General features: G+C 45.3%; 1 protein-coding gene across 1 annotated transcript in view; it reads left to right on the forward strand.

Annotated features, from left to right (window-relative positions):
- LOC118937829 (adhesion G protein-coupled receptor E2-like) overlaps positions 1-538 on the forward strand; it is a 13,245-nt gene extending 12,707 nt beyond the window's left edge. Inside the window, exon 21 of the mRNA XM_036939543.1 lies at positions 473-538. Coding sequence (XP_036795438.1) covers positions 473-538 — 66 coding nt within the window. The remainder of the gene's footprint in view (positions 1-472) is intronic.
- Positions 539-12,866: the final 12,328 nt, after the last annotated feature.

A 12,866-nucleotide genomic window follows, 5' to 3' on the forward strand; every position in this document is an offset into this window, starting at 1 on the left:
CTGTATGTTGATGATTTTTTCCACATTGATTCAACATCAGCACATTTATTTTGGGGGTTGAAATGACATGGAAACAATGTTGATTCAATCAGTTTTTGCCCAGTGGGCAGACATTTACTGAATTCCAAATCAATCTCCAGTTCTCCTCTACTCTCCTCCAGGCACTCCTTTAGTTCTGGAAGGTGCATATAGGATAACATGGTAGTTGCTTTACTTTGCTGTTTAATTGGATGGGTGATATTTTTCCATATCCTAAGGGGCAGAGGTCGATTGGGATTTCAGTGAAGTCTTCCATATTGTGTCTGTAATTGTGCTTAAAGTCTCTGAGATGTAGTGGGTCTTTCTGTCCAACAGGCCTGGGGGTTAGTTAGTGATACAGTGATATGACCAATCTGTTACGAATTCCCTGCCAGAGACTCTTAGCACACCATATCACAGCTCTCTCACAGCCCTCTCTTTCTAACTTCTGTAGTTGGCTACCCTCACCCACTGGAACCAAGCAGGCCAGGGGGGTCATAAACTGGCCCTTCACACCTAGGACACTGGCCAACGATTTGTTGCTAGGGGTCATGGTTGCCAGGGGCCTTATGACACTGTGGGGTCATCACAGGCAGTCAGCTTGGGTCCCAGATCACAAACTCTACTTCAAGCAGTCACAGAGAGAGCAGCAAGCTCATCTCTGTCCTGCACAACAACTGCTGGACTCATATCTCTGAGCTTGTGGGATAGTGTGCGTGCAGAGTGAGTTGTGCGATATTTGTATATTGTTCTTCGTAGTTGATACTATTGTTGCATAATATCTTTGTCTATAGCTGTATTGTAATATGTCAGGTAGCATATATACTGAACAAAAATATAATCTAAAGTGTTGGTCTCATGTTTCATGAAATGAAATAAAAGTTTCCAGAAATGTTTCATTCGCACAAAAATCTTATTTCTCTCAAATTTTGTGCACAAATTTGTGTACATCCCTGTTACTGAGCATTTCTCCTTTGCCAAGATAATCCATCTACCTGACAGGTGGGGCATATCAAAAAGCTGATTAAACAGCATGACCATTACACAGGTGCACCTTGTGCTGGGGACAATAAAAGGCCACTCTAAAATGTGCAGTCACACAACACAATGCCACAGATGTCTCAATTTTTGAGGGAGGGTGCAATTGGCTTGCTGACTACAGGAATATCCACCAGCACTGTTGCCAAATAATTGAATGTTCATTTATCTACCATAAACGTCGTTTTAGAGAATTTGGCAGTACGTCCAACTGTCCTCACAAACGCAGACCACGTGTAACCACACCAGCCCAGGAGCTCCACATCTGGCTTCTTCACCTGTGGGATCATCTGAGACCAGCCACCCGGACAGCTGATGAAACTGTGCGTTTGCACAACTGAATATTTTCTGCACAAACTGTCAGAAATCATCTCTGGGAATCTCATCTGCTTGCTCGTCGTCCTCACTGAAGCCCATTGTTGTGCCATTCATCCACCGCCATCACCTCATGTTTCAGCACGATAATACACGGCCCCATGTCGCAAGGATCTGTACACAACTCCTGCAAGCTGAAAATGTCCCAGTGCTTCCATGGCCTGCATACTAACCAGACATGTTACCCATTGAGAATGTTTGGGATGCTCTGAATGGACGTGCACGACAGCGTGTTCCAGTTCCCGCCAATATCCAACAACTTCGAACAGACATTAAAGAGGAGTGGGACAACATTCCATAGGCCATAAGGAACTGTCTGATCAAATCTACGCAAAGGAGATGTGTCACTCTGCATGAGGCAAATGGTGGTCACACCAGATACTGACTGGTTTTCTGATCCACAACCCTACCTTTTTTTTAACCCTTAGCCTACAATTTCCAGAAATCGAATTAACATAATAAAACAATCCCCATCAAAATCTGTTTGTTTAAGCTAGAGATATCAGTTTTTCTGCAAGTGCTCAATCCACCGCATCTGGCAATATCCCCCTCCTGCATCTGTGGTGAAAGGTGGCAGAGCTGGAGCGGTGTTTGTCAGAGCATGAGGCATCCTGAAAATCGGTCTTCTCGCAAAAATGTCTGTAAAGTTCGAATTGCAAACAAATGATTATGACCACTGAAAGAACACACTGGTGTTCTCCATTTTGCTCAAGGAAGCCCACAAACCCCACAAGACTCGTCTGACGTCGGAACAGCCTCTTCTGCCAACTTCTGTCTATAGTGTCAAAATGGTTTGGGCTACACACTAATATGACCACTCTGTGGACAGCTGAGACTCTCACAAACAAACCGGTGTTCTCCATTTTTCTCTAGGACACAAGCCTCACAACACTCTTCTGAAGGTCCCTGGTACCAGTTCAATTTGTTTATGGAAAATAAGGAGATATTTTGCCAAATTCAATGTTTCAACCAATCATTTTTTTATATATATTTTTGATACCTTAAGGGGTCTTAAAATTCGAAATCAAATAGCTAAATGAACTTTGATATGATCCTCTCCCCTTGCTTAGACACGGTTTAGACTAGGGTTACGGTATCAGATGCATATCTGTATTCACATTCATGAGAAATCCAGAGATTAGGGCCTAATGAATGTATTTCAATTGACTGATTTCCTCATATGAACAGTAACTCAGTAAAATCTTTGAAATTGTTGCATGTTGCATTTATATTTTTGTTCAGAGTACATTTTCTTCCTTCCCTTGATAACATCCTTGTGCTATCAGTTATAGTGTTGTGTACAGGGGATTCATTACCTCTGTTTCTTCTGTTTCACAACCACTACCATTCAACTACCTTTGCATGTACATTTCGTCTGTGTGTGTGTGTGTGTGTGTGTGTGTGTGTGTGTGTGTGTGTGTGTGTGTGTGTGTGTGTGTGTGTGTGTGTGTGTGTGTGTGTGTGTGTGTGTGTGTGTGTGTGTGTGTGTGTGTGTGTTAGTGTGTGTTAGTGTGTGTTAGTGTGTGTGTGTGTGTGCGTGCGTGTGCGTTTGTGCGTGTCAATAAAGTATCCTGGTGTGTAAGTGAGGTTGCATCATTCCCCTCTTACCGAGGGAGGTGCTAGTGGGTCACAGATCAGCCCAAACGGAGTTGCTCTCTTTCTCAACACATGCCCTGAAGGTTGGAACCAAAAAGACTCAGGAAGAGATCCTGTTCCCCCCACTCTGTCTCTGGTCTAGGGACATAATTATGATGAATCAGATCATAGTTTGTAATCTATCAATGTTATGGAGATTCATATGTTTAAGGTAATGGTAAGATAATGACTAAATGATTTATACTTTAAAATTAATGTTAAGGCAATAACTAACAGTATTCCACCCTGTCACTGGATAATGGAGTGAGATGTATTTGAATCATAAGACTAGAATTGTGCATAGAAAAAGAGGAACTGTTTTTTTATTTTATCTTTATTTAACTAGGCAAGTCAGTTAAGAACAAATTCTTATTTTCAATGACGGCCTAGGAACAGTGGGTTAACTGCCTGTTCAGGGGCAGAATGACAGATTTAAACTTGCAACCTTCCGGTTATTAGTCCAACGCTCTAACCACTAGGCTACCCTGCCGCCCCAGACAAGGAACTGTGGCAGACCACATGTGACCACTGTGAAACTAATAACAGGGAAGGAGGTCTCTCCACCCAGGGAGGGGAGAAACCGTTAGGCTTGCAGTAGATTATGTAACATGTTGCAAGATATGATAAGCAATGTATATGTTGGAGTAGACTTGTAAAAAGCATTGACAGTGTTAGAGAAGAGGGGCATTTATAAGGGGTATGGGGTATGGTATGACCAAATGTGAGGTATAAAAGGCTATGTGCATTGTATGATTTTCAGAGCTCTCGTAAATAAACATTCTGGCTATTGTAGGCTGGGACTCTGTCTGTTTCGTTCAACTAGCATCTTACAAATTCTGGGTTGCAGACTGAGCAGTTTAATTGAGGTTCAGTTTATGAACATTGAGAACATGATTCTCTTAACAATCAAGTCATCTTACTGCTCCCCGATGATGCTCTAGGTGCTGCATGTGTGGAGTACTGCACGTCTGCACATGACAGGGGTGTATCATACACGTATCTATGCAGCATTCTCAGTTATCTACCTTGTATTATCATACTCAGCCCGATACTTGAGTCACTAGGACATTGGCACACACACACACACACACACACACACACACACACGCACAGACACACACACACACACGCACAGACACACACACACACACAGACACACGCACACGCACAGACATACACACAGACACACAGACACGCACACACACACACGCACACACACACACGCACACGCACACAGACACACACACACAGTTATATGTACTATATGTAGAGATATGTACTATTTGAGTTTGAGCATGTTCATACATGTGAACCAGACTGGTTCAACATCCCTCCCACTCACATCCCCACTTCTTTACCCTTGTTTATATCATATCTTCCCACATAGCCTAAATAAATAATATACTGTACATCTTCCCATATATTAATTCATTCACTTTTTTCACACACAAACGCAGTTCCCATTACATGCAGCTTCCTCAGTGTTCCATGTTGTCCTGTGGGATAATCCTCTGACAGGTGTTTCTGGCCACAACTCCATACTCCCTGTCTCACCACTGGTCTGGTCCAACACCCGTCCAACAGAAGACCACACACAGACACTCATAAGGGCTTTTCTCTCTCTCCTACTCCTGTCTCCTACCCCTTTTCTTTCTATCTCTGTCTAGATTGATGGGGTCATAAGGGGTGAGGTTGGTTGGGGAGGGGAGTATTGTTGGGGGGGGGGGGGGGGGGGGGGTATTGAGGGGTGAGGTTGGTTGGGGTGTGGGGGGTATTGAAGGCTGAGGTTGTATACAGTATGAAACAGAGCTATTGAGGGGTGAGATTGGTTGGGGAGTGGGGGGCATTGAAGGCTGAGGTTGTATACAGTATGTAACAGAGCTATTGAGGGGTGAGGTTGGTTGGGGAGTGGGGGGCATTGAAGGCTGAGGTTGTATACAGTATGTAACAGAGCTATTGAGGGGTGAGGTTGGTTGGGGAGTGGGGGATATTGAAGGCTGAGGTTGTATACAGTATGTAACAGAGCTATTGAGGGGTGAGGTAGGGTGAGTCAGAAAGGGATTGAGTTAGGGTGAGGGCAACAGAGGATTAGTCAATGCACCCACCTCCTCTCCAGGTGCTAGGGGCTCTCTGCATTGCTGAGTGAGTGGAATACCAGATTTACCTGATAAAACCCATAAAACCACTCTGAGGAATGACTAGTTTGATTGTGTCAAAGTGAAATGTGTCTAAGACATTACATTTGCAGACAAATAAGATATATTCATTGACATTAGCCCACTGTTCATTTATAGTGGGTCTAGTTGTTGTTATGTTAGTAGCAAATAGCCCAGTCAGTGGTGGTCAATGTCGTTTATGATGGACATGGACAGACAGTGGCACATTCAATACCGCCTTACACACACTTGACAGCATCTAGTTTATCTAGGCTGTAGTCATTAGTCCAACAGTTGCAAACAGAGGATGATGGTCCTCCCCTTCCTCCTCTGAGGAGCCTCCACTGAGCCCATTGCAATTCAATCTAAGCAGGAGTGGCATTACCTCCACATAGAGGTCTCTCTCTCTTTCTGTCGCTCTCTCTATCTCGCGCGCGCTCTTATCACTCGCGCGCTGTGCAGCTGAACTACGGCGTTGGCAGAGAATATAAAAAAATCTGCCTCTTTGCTTCAAGCCTTGGAAGAATATTTTGGAACGGAAATCAGAGGAGGTACTGTAATAATTTGTTTACCTTCCAAGCGAATGTGAATTATTTTGTAAATGGCATGCTCCTGTAGTCGCATAGTAATGAATAGTTCAGAGGGAAACGGATCGATGGTACCGGGCGAATGCTGTTGCTTGCAGAGCAGCCACCTGCGCTAAACATAAGCTCTGCGTTGTCTGTCTATCGACGCAGCAGTACTAGTAGACGACATGGTTCTGTAGGCAAAGCCTACTGCTTTCAATAGCCGATTTTGTGTTGGTGATTGTGTTGTTAGTTTTTTAAATGTTGGAATTCAGTTTGATGATGTAGGCTAGAATTCGTGTAGGACGCAATAGCCTAATGGAAACATTGCCTATTTGAGTTACAGTTGTTGGATATGTTTGTGCGGCGATACATCTATACGAAACATTATATGTGTTCAGGCTGCTTGGGAAAAAGAATGAGAAAGACGGTGTCGGTCGATAGATCGACGGTTGGGCGCGCGGATGGACAGATGTGAGAGGGGGATTTGGAGGGAGGAGGGGAATCACGCGGGGATAATACTGTGACGTTCTGCATGTGATGTGTTCTCTAGACAAGTTTGTGCTATATATTTCTTTCTTTCTCTCTCTCTCTCTCTCTCTCTCTCTCTCTCTCTCTCTCTCTCCCTCTCTCTCTCTCTCTCTGCACAACGCAAGGCTGACAGGCTGTCACAAGCAAGCGTGTGCACGTTGGATAATATGGATTATATGAGAAAGTATTTAAGAGTATTGGCTGAAAAGCATTGGTTGTACTTCTTGAAATAATACTGAAAATGTGTCTGCGACGCGTCTGAGTGTGGAGACTAAGGGGGAGAGAGAGCGAGAGAGAGAGAGAGAGAGAGATGGCTTGGTATCCGCACATGTTGACACACCACGGCGTCCCCTTTTCCACCGTCTGCCATTTGGAAGTTAAGACACCAATCACACTCCCGACCGACAGTGAAAACAATTCACCCGCCCACACGTTTCCCTGAACGGATGGCATGAGTAGTGAGCTGAACGCAGAACCCTGATTTGTTATAATCAAAGACATACAGATGAATCATGATCACTGCACTGAGTTTTCATTAGGCTGCCTAGTTCTCATTTCTGTATATCTAGTCTGTTTTACAGTTACTTCTTCAAGTTAGCTTAATCGAGATGATATCTATTTTACTAGGTATATTATTAGTCTTCACTGTGAGAATATCCCATTGGGCACACAGTGGTTGAATCAACGTTCTTTCCACCATTTCAATGAAATTAGGTTGAACTAAGGTGGAATAGAAGTTGAATTGAAGTCTGTGTCAAGTGGGATCTTTATGAGAGAGAGTTGCATGCTGAAAAAGGCTAGTGCAGTCTGTCAGCACCATGGACAGTGCATCATGCTGATTCAGCAGGGTTCATGATAGGGAAGGCTGTAGCAGGTTAAAACATGATGGTGCTTGTACAGTATCCAGCCCTCCAGAGTTACCTCTGGAGAGTTACCTCCAGAGTTTTCAGGAGCGTCAGGTGCGGTGCCTGGTTGGAACTAAACCTTGCAACACTCCAGGCCTGGGTCAACCCAGGGTTACCTATGCTACCCCCTGCTCCAGCCCCTGATCATGACCCATCCACTCTGGTGAATGGACCATAGGCCAGAGGGCTTTGGCTTTTCATCCAGTCAGCCAGTGTTGAATGTTAGGCCCATTAGCTTTTTATGACCCCAAATTGCAGCCAGACAGGCCCCTACGGCTCTGCTAACATAACCACATAGATAGAGTCCCTACGACCCTATTAACATAACCACATAGATAGAGTCCCCTACGACCCTGCTAACATAACCACATAGATAGAGCCCCCTACGACCCTGCTAACATAGCCACATAGATAGAGTCCCCTACGACCCTGTTAACATAACCACATAGATAGAGCCCCCTACAACCCTGCTAACATAACCACATAGATAGAGCCCCCTACGACCCTGCTAACATAACCACATAGATAGAGTCCCCTACGACCCTGCTAACATAGCCACATAGATAGAGTCCCCTACGACCCTGCTAACATAACCACATAGATAGAGCCCCCTACGACCCTGCTAACATAGCCACATAGATAGAGTCCCCTACGACCCTGCTAACATAACCACATAGATAGAGCCCCCTACAACCCTGCTAACATAACCACATAGGTAGAGTCCCCTACGACCCTGCTAACATAACCACATAGATAGAGTCCCCTACGACCCTGCTAACATAACCACATAGATAGAGCCCCCTACGGCTCTGCTAACATAACCATATAGATAGAATCCCTACGACCCTGCTAACGTAACCACATAGGTAGAGTCCCCTACGACCCTGCTAACATAACCATATAGATAGAGTCCCTACGGCTCTGCTAACATAACCATATAGATAGAGTCCCTACGACCCTGCTAACGTAACCACATAGGTAGAGTCCCCTACGACCCTGCTAACATAACCATATAGATAGAGTCCCCTACGACCCTGCTAACATAACCACATAGATAGAGTCCCCTATGACCCTGCTAACATAACCACATAGATAGAGTCCCCTACGACCCTGCTAACATAACCACATAGATAGAGTCCCCTACGACCCTGCTAACATAACCACATAGATAGAGCCCCATACGACCCTGCTAACATAACCACATAGACAGAGTCCCCTATGACCCTGCTAACATAACCACATAGATAGAGTCCCTATGGCTCTGCTAACATAACCACATAGATAGAGGCCCCTACGACCCTGCTAACATAACCACATAGGTAGAGTTCCCTATGACCCTGCTAACATAACCACATAGATAGTGTCCCTATGACCCTGCTAACATAACCACATAGATAGAGTCCCCTATGACCCTGCTAACATAACCACATAGATAGAGTCCCTATGACCCTGCTAACATAACCACATAGGTAGAGTCCCCTATGACCCTGCTAACATAACCACATAGGTAGAGTCCCCTATGACCCTGCTAACGTAACCACATAGGTAGAGTCCCCTACGACCCTGCTAACATAACCATATAGATAGAGTCCCTACGGCTCTGCTAACATAACCACATAGATAGAGTCCCCTACGACCCTGCTAACATAACCATATAGATAGAGTCCCCTACGACCCTGCTAACATAACCACATAGGTAGAGTCCCCTACGACCCTGCTAACATAACCATATAGATAGAGTCCCTACGGCTCTGCTAACATAGCCACATATATAGAGTCCCTACGGCTCTGCTAACATAACCACATAGATAAAGTCCCCTACGACCCTGCTAACATAACCACATAGATAGAGTCCCCTACGACCCTGCTAACATAACCACATAGATAGAGTCCCCTACGACCCTGCTAACATAACCACATAGATAGAGCCCCCTATGACCCTGCTAACATAACCATATAGATAGTGTCCCTACGGCTCTGCTAACATAACCACATAGATAGAGCCCCCTACGACCCTGCTAACATAGCCACATAGATAGAGTCCCCTACGACCCTGCTAACATAACCACATAGATAGAGCCCCCTACAACCCTGCTAACATAACCACATAGGTAGAGTCCCCTACGACCCTGCTAACATAACCACATAGATAGAGTCCCCTACGACCCTGCTAACATAACCACATAGATAGAGCCCCCTACGGCTCTGCTAACATAACCATATAGATAGAGTCCCTACGACCCTGCTAACGTAACCACATAGGTAGAGTCCCCTACGACCCTGCTAACATAACCATATAGATAGAGTCCCTACGGCTCTGCTAACATAACCATATAGATAGAGTCCCTACGACCCTGCTAACGTAACCACATACGTAGAGTCCCCTACGACCCTGCTAACATAACCATATAGATAGAGTCCCCTACGACCCTGCTAACATAACCACATAGATAGAGCCCCCTACGACCCTGCTAACATAACCACATAGATAGAGTCCCCTATGACCCTGCTAACATAACCACATAGATAGAGTCCCCTACGACCCTGCTAACATAACCACATAGATAGAGTCCCCTACGACCCTGCTAACATAACCACATAGATAGAGCCCCATACGACCCTGCTAACATAACCACATAGACAGAGTCCCCTATGACCCTGCTAACATAACCACATAGATAGAGTCCCTATGGCTCTGCTAACATAACCACATAGATAGAGGCCCCTACGACCCTGCTAACATAACCACATAGGTAGAGTTCCCTATGACCCTGCTAACATAACCACATAGATAGTGTCCCTATGACCCTGCTAACATAACCACATAGATAGAGTCCCCTATGACCCTGCTAACATAACCACATAGATATAGTCCCTATGACCCTGCTAACATAACCACATAGGTAGAGTCCCCTATGACCCTGCTAACATAACCACATAGGTAGAGTCCCCTATGACCCTGCTAACGTAACCACATAGGTAGAGTCCCCTACGACCCTGCTAACATAACCATATAGATAGAGTCCCTACGGCTCTGCTAACATAACCACATAGATAGAGTCCCCTACGACCCTGCTAACATAACCATATAGATAGAGTCCCCTACGACCCTGCTAACATAACCACATAGGTAGAGTCCCCTACGACCCTGCTAACATAACCATATAGATAGAGTCCCTACGGCTCTGCTAACATAGCTACATATATAGAGTCCCTACGGCTCTGCTAACATAACCACATAGATAAAGTCCCCTACGACCCTGCTAACATAACCACATAGATAGAGTCCCCTACGACCCTGCTAACATAACCACATAGATAGAGTCCCCTACGACCCTGCTAACATAACCACATAGATAGAGCCCCCTATGACCCTGCTAACATAACCATATAGATAGTGTCCCTACGGCTCTGCTAACATAACCACATAGATAGAGCCCCCTACGACCCTGCTAACATAGCCACATAGATAGAGTCCCCTACGACCCTGCTAACATAACCACATAGATAGAGCCCCCTACAACCCTGCTAACATAACCACATAGGTAGAGTCCCCTACGACCCTGCTAACATAACCACATAGATAGAGTCCCCTACGACCCTGCTAACATAACCACATAGATAGAGCCCCCTACGGCTCTGCTAACATAACCATATAGATAGAGTCCCTACGACCCTGCTAACGTAACCACATAGGTAGAGTCCCCTACGACCCTGCTAACATAACCATATAGATAGAGTCCCTACGGCTCTGCTAACATAACCATATAGATAGAGTCCCTACGACCCTGCTAACGTAACCACATAGGTAGAGTCCCCTACGACCCTGCTAACATAACCATATAGATAGAGTCCCCAACGACCCTGCTAACATAACCACATAGATAGAGCCCCCTACGACCCTGCTAACATAACCACATAGATAGAGTCCCCTATGACCCTGCTAACATAACCACATAGATAGAGTCCCCTACGACCCTGCTAACATAACCACATAGATAGAGTCCCCTACAACCCTGCTAACATAACCACATAGATAGAGCCCCATACGACCCTGCTAACATAACCACATAGACAGAGTCCCCTATGACCCTGCTAACATAACCACATAGATAGAGTCCCTATGGCTCTGCTAACATAACCACATAGATAGAGGCCCCTACGACCCTGCTAACATAACCACATAGGTAGAGTTCCCTATGACCCTGCTAACATAACCACATAGATAGTGTCCCTATGACCCTGCTAACATAACCATATAGATAGAGTCCCCTATGACCCTGCTAACATAACCACATAGATAGAGTCCCTATGACCCTGCTAACATAACCACATAGGTAGAGTCCCCTATGACCCTGCTAACATAACCACATAGGTAGAGTCCCCTATGACCCTGCTAACGTAACCACATAGGTAGAGTCCCCTACGACCCTGCTAAGATAGCCACATATATAGAGTCCCTACGGCTCTGCTAACATAACCACATAGATAAAGTCCCCTACGACTCTGCTAACATAACCACATAGATAGAGTCCCCTACGACCCTGCTAACATAACCACATAGATAGAGTCCCCTACGACCCTGCTAACATAACCACATAGATAGAGCCCCCTATGACCCTGCTATCATAACCATATAGATAGTGTCCCTACGGCTCTGCTAACATAACCACATAGATAGAGCCCCCTACGACCCTGCTAACATAGCCACATAGATAGAGTCCCCTACGACCCTGCTAACATAACCACATAGATAGAGCCCCCTACAACCCTGCTAACATAACCACATAGGTAGAGTCCCCTACGACCCTGCTAACATAACCACATAGATAGAGTCCCCTACGACCCTGCTAACATAACCACATAGATAGAGCCCCCTACGGCTCTGCTAACATAACCATATAGATAGAGTCCCTACGACCCTGCTAACGTAACCACATAGGTAGAGTCCCCTACGACCCTGCTAACATAACCATATAGATAGAGTCCCTACGGCTCTGCTAACATAACCATATAGATAGAGTCCCTACGACCCTGCTAACGTAACCACATAGGTAGAGTCCCCTACGACCCTGCTAACATAACCATATAGATAGAGTCCCCAACGACCCTGCTAACATAACCACATAGATAGAGCCCCCTACGGCCCTGCTAACATAACCACATAGATAGAGTCCCCTATGACCCTGCTAACATAACCACATAGATAGAGTCCCCTACGACCCTGCTAACATAACCACATAGATAGAGTCCCCTACGACCCTGCTAACATAACCACATAGATAGAGCCCCATACGACCCTGCTAACATAACCACATAGACAGAGTCCCCTATGACCCTGCTAACATAACCACATAGATAGAGTCCCTATGGCTCTGCTAACATAACCACATAGATAGAGGCCCCTACGACCCTGCTAACATAACCACATAGGTAGAGTTCCCTATGACCCTGCTAACATAACCACATAGATAGTGTCCCTATGACCCTGCTAACATAACCACATAGATAGAGTCCCCTATGACCCTGCTAACATAACCACATAGATAGAGTCCCTATGACCCTGCTAACATAACCACATAGGTAGAGTCCCCTATGACCCTGCTAACATAACCACATAGGTAGAGTCCCCTATGACCCTG

Source organism: Oncorhynchus mykiss, chromosome 12 (genome assembly GCF_013265735.2).
Source record: "Oncorhynchus mykiss isolate Arlee chromosome 12, USDA_OmykA_1.1, whole genome shotgun sequence".
In the NCBI taxonomy this organism is placed as follows: domain Eukaryota; kingdom Metazoa; phylum Chordata; class Actinopteri; order Salmoniformes; family Salmonidae; genus Oncorhynchus; species Oncorhynchus mykiss.